The sequence below is a fragment of the Patiria miniata genome, unplaced genomic scaffold, assembly GCF_015706575.1.
Source record: "Patiria miniata isolate m_02_andy unplaced genomic scaffold, ASM1570657v1 HiC_scaffold_7, whole genome shotgun sequence".
NCBI lineage: Eukaryota > Metazoa > Echinodermata > Asteroidea > Valvatida > Asterinidae > Patiria > Patiria miniata.
This window is the reverse complement of record NW_024037074.1, coordinates 30,474,079-30,481,990: the sequence shown is the minus strand read 5'-3', so window position 1 is coordinate 30,481,990 and position 7,912 is coordinate 30,474,079. Positions and strand designations below refer to the sequence as shown.

The 7,912-nt window shown below is 39.3% G+C and overlaps 1 protein-coding gene across 1 annotated transcript in view; it reads right to left on the bottom strand.

The window, feature by feature from the left end:
- Nucleotides 1-2,788: 2,788 nt before the first annotated feature.
- The window catches only part of LOC119745122 (semaphorin-1A-like), a 29,003-nt gene continuing 23,879 nt past the window's right edge, over nt 2,789-7,912 (bottom strand). Inside the window, exons 16-19 of the mRNA XM_038221346.1 lie at nt 7,634-7,774; nt 7,110-7,262; nt 6,204-6,304; nt 2,789-4,760 (exon numbers count right to left, since the gene is read on the bottom strand). Coding sequence (XP_038077274.1) covers nt 4,695-4,760; nt 6,204-6,304; nt 7,110-7,262; nt 7,634-7,774 — 461 coding nt within the window. The 3' untranslated portion in view covers nt 2,789-4,694. The remainder of the gene's footprint in view (nt 4,761-6,203; nt 6,305-7,109; nt 7,263-7,633; nt 7,775-7,912) is intronic.

Below are 7,912 nucleotides of genomic sequence, written 5' to 3'. Positions count from 1 at the left end.
AAGAAGTGAATTTCTTGTGCTCTGCGTCTGGGAAATGCTTATGCGCCATTTGTACATAGTCGTACTTTGGCTGACTGTATGAAGTACAAGGCTATAGCTGTACGCTGCTGACTCGATTGCATGGTCGATACGTAGCGGGGACAAGGCTATGCTATACTATGCTGTTGTACATTGGCTGTGCGGTTGTACATTGCTGACGATTGGGCGCATTGTCGACATTGTGATACATTTCTGACATTGCTGACATTGTTGTGCATTTCGGATGCTGTTGCGCATTGCTGCTGCGTACAGTAGGCTTAGCTCATCTCTCCAATTAAATGACCCAGATAATAGAACAACCATGACTAGTAATTCAAGTTACTGTACATTTATTGAATATTATTGAATAAACGATGATCATTGTTGATTGAGGTTACCGACAGGTTTTAGGTGTCTCTATTACAGGTTCGTTGTACAATTAACATGTAATTAACAATTATTCTCAATCGGGCGGTAGATTTCCACCAAAACGGACCTGCACCCTTAGCCTTAACCCTAATATAGGGGCCGGGTTATTTTGACCATCTCTCAGCCGGGGGGGGGGGGGGGCGGATTCCGCCCCCCCTATGATCTCGGCCATCGAGTGACGAAAATTTTTGAAACTCAGCACCTGCATAGAGAACCTCTTCCTAAACATGCCCAAGAAATTTCATGTCTATAGGTCAAAGGGTCTTGGAATTATGGCTAATTAATTATTCATATGTACGAATGGCAATTCTGCTGAATGTACACGACGTTTAATGCAAAAATTCAGTTTTCACGGCGCATAGCGCCGGAAAATTTTTCACTACGCGGCAACCCGTGGTCCGATTTTCATGTTTTTGGTATCAACAGATGTGCAAAGCTCGAGGCTAATAATTCATAACAGCTCAGGTCGCGAAAATTGTTTTTTTTAGAGGCTATCGCGGAAAATGTTGAGGGGTGGGGGCGGATTTCGCCCCCGGCCCCTTTAGGGTTAATGGTCCCTCTGAATGATGATTCGTCTAGGGTACAGCCTTGGTTTGGGAAGCCTGTCTTCACCTCAATAGGTGTCAGACATAAATTATCCTAACAGACTAGGGTTGGCCCGGGGAGTTCCCGCCACAATATTATACAGATTTACAAATATGGGTGTTTAGAACTGTAAATGTTAGATTGAAGACGTTACTTTGGAATGATAAAACACATAAAAATAGCATTAAGAAAGATGGGCCTAGAAACTTTGCAGGCGGCTTTTTTTTTTTAAAGAAACCTTCGTCAATAACTAAACACAAGGAATAGGAAGCATGTATTGCATTTCCGACGGATGGGCCTACTTCATAATCCACCATCAACTTCCCAATAACCATGTTCAACTGTAATTTATATCATAATGCAGGCCCAAAGATGATTGGAACTGCAATGAACAGTACCTACAAATATATCATTTTAGTTTCGGTTTGTAATGGCATTAAAACAGTAAAAGAAGTAAACACATTTTACCAACCTTGTGTGGGTCATCGTAGATGAACGTAGTTAGTGACAACAGTGTTCAAGGTGTGATTCCGCAAATGATGGTTCGACTGTAGTCAGAAGTGAAGTGTGTTACATTTCTTTTCCGCCTTTACTTAGGCGCTGTGACGCTGTGTTAGCTGATATTTGTACGGTGTGAATGGAGTCTGGTACGTTGTGTCTGAACCGTTCAGGTTGAGCAAGCAGTTCACAAAAAAATTGAACCTTTTTTAATGTCATCACAGTCTGCGTCATTGGGGCATTGTTAGCCAGAAAAGCAGCATTGTAAGCCACAGAGGTCATATATTTCGGGTGAAACTTTGGGGCTACAGTCACCTTTTTGTGAGGAACACCTTCGGCCCTCACGGAGCTAAAGAAAGCCCAGTTCCAGGTTGCTGTGTAATATATTGCATGTCATGGCATGCAGTTGCATTCAAACTGTGGACTTTATAATAGTGCATTTTTGTATGACGCTATTTTCGCACTGCAAATTTTTCAGGAAAGCTAGTGTTCATTACTTCGCGCGAATGCAAAGCGATTTAACGTCAGGAGCCATTCTCCGCGACATTGGCTGAAGTTGAAATGTTTCCAACCTTTGCGAATTCGCAAAATTCATGAGACAGCATGCCGGTGTAGCGTGAATTTAGGTTTCTATGAAAATCGGACTCATTGGTAATACTGCGCATGCGTAAGTATGATAATTAGGAAAGTGACCGGTCACGTGAGAGGGATTAACCAATAAAAGGGAAAAGGGGTCCGATTTTCATAGGAGTCGGATTTTCATGTGACACCGGGATCGCAGCGCCTTAGCTGCTCAACATGAACAGCAGTATTAAACTTTACTAAGTCAGTTATTGATTACATGAAGTGTGTGTGGAACGGTTTTTGTCGCAGCAATTGCGTTTATCTCTTGCATGTGTGTATACGCCGTGTGTGTCTACCATCGCCTGATCGCACGCGCGTTGGGGTCCTGAGCAATACACCTGCCAATTTGCAACTTGATACAGTGCCCAGTTCTGGAGATAATTGAAATACAGACAGACACACAGAGATTCCTGGAATTATATTTTGATTATCAGTTCAGAATCTTCAACTACAGATTCATACATCGTTTAATACTGAAACGAAAGATTTGTTGTATCAATGGAAAATTGAGAAGAGTCCTTTATTCTCAATGTGTGACACGATTGACGACTAAAAACACGCATTCTTAAACGGTTTACAAACAACTGAACTCTGGAATCAATGAAAGGTTTACTATCAAGCAAAAACAAAAAAGTAGTTTTATCACACCAACATTTATTGTTTAACGAATCTTGATCTAAGACCTGAGGGTAGTAATTTAATACCTATGATACCCGTGTTTTAAATATATAAAGCAAGAATCAAAAGAGTATAGAAAATCGAAGGATGAATATTTTCATATTTATATAAAATGTTATATTATTCAAAGCAAAGTTGCTAAAGAAAAACAAAGACTTTCAGCAATCCCTTATGGCAACGTAAGTGTGTAAGGCGCCGTAATTTATGTACACGTACATGTAATCCATTACATTCTGTCACGATAACATATTATTGATGATTGTATTGCAACACCTTTTCCTAAAGATTGTAATACGAAAGTTTTTTTATAACACTCATGCAAACGAAGGGGAGCAAGCGTGGGGCTGATTTCACTACTTTGTTTACTTACGTCAACATTTTTCAGTCAGTTATTTTTGCCATCTATCATTGACTTCAGCTGTTAATGTATAGCAATGGTCAGTTTGGGTCAGGTTCCTGCCTCTCCCGACACACTGCTCTTGCGCGCAACAATTGTTCCAGAACGCCCGATATCGCTTCACTCTTCGAAAGCAAACTCGGGATGACGCAAAGTCAGCTTGCCAAGACATGGGAGGCACAATGGTCGCTCCTTGGTCAAGGGCAACCACATTATTTCTACAATGATTAGGATTGTGCTGCAATAGCCTCACACCATTGTGACATGATGACGAGTGCGGTGGGACTCTTCACTTGGGTTTCTGCGTGCATCTAGATGCATGCAATCACAGCGTAGCCCAATTACGTCACTAACGCCTCTCTATACCGACACTCACGGCTCAGCCTCGACTCCATGGGCGCGTGCGCGTTATCGCGCAAGGCATGATGGGAAACAACATGGCGCAGCAAGATCGTACCCATGAGGAACGAGGTCGCTCACTGCTGCATTTTCCACTCAACATGGCTTGTCCACCACAGCATACGCTACAAATGAACGCGGAACGCCCAACATAATAGACAAACACAATCTAGTGTACACAAATTCCACAGGGTTGTCTTTTTAAGGGGCGTGGCCAACTTGCAAATGGCGATAGGTCAATAAAACAGATTAATTCAACAGAATATTGTTAACAGTATTCTAAGTTAAACGTTCCTTTTACTTGTCTGTAACCCTTTGGCCAGCAAGTGACGACACATGCAGTAAGTAATTCAAAGAAATATTAAAAGGTAAATGGCAGAGGTTTTTGAATAAACTAATCAAGTTGCATTGAAGTAAATAAGGGCTGTACAAGAATACAAAAGCTATCAAAATCAAATCAACAAAATCAAAATACAATCGCCAACAAATTAGATAATAGAATTCGGTGTATCATGGAAGGTGACGGTTAATGCATTTATGCAATCAACCTTTGCGTAGAAGCTGCGTTCTCTGCGTAGGAAATTTATGCAAATATACGATACATCCGACTATAGTTTAGTACGACTATAGCATTGACTGTACTTAAGACTTTCCAACAGACCAAATACCCCAGCAAAAACTGAAAAGTTTAGTATATAGTACTAATATAGAATTGACTGTACTGAAGACTTTCCAATAGACCAAATACCCAAGCAAAAACTGAAAGTTTAGTATATACACAAATGTAGTACTAGACCAAATGCCCAAGCAAAAAAATGAAAAAAATAGCCTACCACAAGTTGCAGCTTATTGTGAAATTGTGCATGTTTTTATCAATCAAAACAAATCATTTTCTGCGCTTGGCCAATTTATGTACAAGCAGCTCCAAAAAAACTGATCTTTTTGTTGTTGCAGTTCTGGATTATTCCCAACGATTGTGTTTGCGAATAAACTTAAAATTAAAGAAAACAAATAAACATGCCAACCTTCATACATTTATAAATGCACAATGTTGAAGAAAAAGTTATTATGGCGATGTTGGACATGTTAAGTCCACAGTTGCGCAATCCTGGCGTTTTACAGAACACATTTCCTGGGGAAAAAAACACACAGGAATCAAGATGTGAAAACATTTGCCTGGCCAGAGAGTTTCAAACTTACCGAAGTAAACATTAACACTGTTTTATTCCAGTGACCGACAATAGTCATAAGAAGAGCCACATTATTTGGATTTTGAAGAGAATGCGTTTTCGAAATAATCGCAAAAGAAGTTCCTCATATTTTAAAACTGCAAAAAAAACCCACTTTGCAACAACTTTGTGCAGCAACCATCACACGATTCTATGAAACCATCACACGATTCTATGAGAGCTGAATTTTTACATGAACCCAGTAATTAGACTTAATACAGCAGTTAATTGGTGAAAAATAATTAGAAAAGATACGTGGCTCTTCGTGAAAACGAAAATTAAGGTTTCCGACATTTTTGCCCTTTCTGTTCAACGTGTATTTGCATAGGTGCGCGTGAGTACGCGCGCGCAGCTGAAAATGTAACAAAGATTGTGGCTCTTCGTGAAAACGGAAATCTCAGTTGGCCTACTTTTACGGATTTCCGCGCAATAGGTTTGTTCACGTCCAAGGAGCCAAAATGTATGTTGCTCTTCGTGAAAACGCAAAATGCATTTATCGAGATATCTGCCCCTTGCAACATTAATGTAACTTGGAAATTAATGATGTTTTGCTTACAGAAACATGTCAAAATGGTTAAGTACATTGTTTTAAAGCAAAATATTGGAAACAAAAAACAAATCGAAAAGATGGTAATTTTTGACATATTTGGGAGAAAACGGTGACGAGCTGTGTACCATCAAAGGAGAAAGGAACTGTGTGCTGCTTAACCACAATAACAGGAGGCCCAACGTTACATTTTCTTCCACACCAATTTAGATCACAGGTCTGCTGAAAATAATACGTCCATAAGATCTACGTGAAATACAGCGCTGTATCGAAAACGCTATATAAGCACTACAATGCACTTTAATTTAGTTCAATTTATTTATATTTAAATTACAAAATTCCAGGGGGTTGATAATTAAGTGATAACACTTAATAATAGATGTTGTCCCTATATGGAAAAGAGGTTAACCACACTCTCCATAATGTGTTTCTACCTTTTGTCTTATTCATAATTAACTGCTTTTGTTAGTCGAAGTGGTCTTTTTTTTTTATCTTGGCTGAAACCAAAGCTTTCTGCTTAATACTTGGCGCACTGATCATACAGTGCTTCAAAACATTTCAGGTTTTTTTTCGACCGACAATCAGTTTACAGACAACAAAATTATATTTATGTCTCTGGTTATTTCCCCCACAATTTGACATTCGGACAAACAGGAGAGAATAAGAATGATGGTCTCTTTAAAAGAATACTTTTAAATAATGTCACAGAGTTTTAAATTAGAATGAGCTCCTCTCCCCCTTTTTTAATAAAACAAATATACATATACAAACAAACACATTTACTTTGAAACCAACTTACATTTCCGTTGCCATACATCTCGTGCAAAGCCTCATTCTGCGATTTCAGAGTGTTATACTCTTCCATGCGTGCACACAGATTGTCACGTGTTAAGCAGTCCGCTGGAACAAAAATCCCAGTTGTCAAACAAATAGGTGAATATTAAGTTAGGACAGAAATAGATATGTATGTGAGTGTGTTTTTGATGGTGTAAATCGAGGACACACACGTGCAACATCATCGATAAATCGAGGACAGAAACCGAATCGAGAACTCCTCGGTTGGAAAACGTGTACAAAACCAATGAGAGCTGTTGCGAAAAAGTTAGAATGCACACAAAGGAAAAGGGTAGAGGAACAAAAGAAAATCCTCGATTTACACCATAAACAAACGTGTGTGTCTGTGTAGGCCTATGCTAGCGTTTGTTTATGGTGTAAATCGAGGACACACACGTACAACATGATCGGTAAATCGAGGACAGGATCGGTAAATCGAGGACAATCGAGGACGACCTCGATTAGAAAACGTGCATAAACCAATGAGAGATGTTGCAAAAAAATGCTTAGCACAGTTACCCTTATAAAAATAAATTAATGGGAAATTAAGTGAAAAATTATAACGTCTTGATATTGAGGCTTAAGATTAAACAGGGCGGAAATTGAGGTGTCCGTAAATTGGGCTAAAAATTAGGCAAAGAGTTGCCTTACGTTGAGGACTTCAACAACTTCAGCCCCCCCCCCCCAAATTAGGTAAAATAGCAAGGTTACCAATTTCTTCTCATAAATGTCTCTTCGCGCCCTAAATGAGCCTTTTTATTAATTATCGCCCAGACTGTTGTCTGCGTTTATCACATACATATGAATCCAATATTTATGTTTCAGTAAATACATTTTGGAGAATGCAATGAGAAAATAATTATTGACTTACTTTTCATAGAGAGTTCAACTTGTTTAGTCACCACTCTGCCTCCAACATTCGCCGTGCAGCTGTAGCTCCCTACGGTGCCGCTCTGCACAATAACGTCCAATCGTACCAGTTGATTAGTTGATATAGGTGTCATCTTGATCTCCTCACTTTCTGCTGTAGATATTAATACAATTTAAAAAATATTAATTAAGCAAGATTTCCAATACTTGACAAAAAAAATCGAATGTTGCGGGGTTTGAATCTGCGAACTCCAAATTACCATCCCGGTGCTCTACCAACTGACCTATGCAACCGAATGATGTTGGGGGCTCTGTCGATATGTCTTTTGTTCAACAAGTTTGCAGATGTTTTTCTTTTTACAATTTGCGTATTGAAATTTAAAGTTTACTTCATGCTTTACGAAGCAACAGTGAAGCTATTTTCAAGACGTCAACAATAACAGTTTCATTACCACATTTGCATGACCCTACGAATTTACTTTGCACTGAGATTTGTGTGAAATAACACCCAGCCTTAGTACGTACTTATATCCCATTGAAGAGTGAATGAAGTAGAACCGATGGCTGGGTTGTCAATGTCTAGATGGCAAAACCAGTACACGTGGTCGTTCAGGCAGGCCGATACATTTGCGTTTGGCAACACTGTCAGTACATCCTCAGGAAGTTCTATAAAAGATGGAACACATGACAATTACTGTAAAAAAGAAAACCTTTGGCAACATTTGTCATTATCCGATGTCAAATTCTCGTTATGTAAGTTTCAAGGAGGTCAATGCAACTGTTTTTTTGGTTTACCTGCCGGTC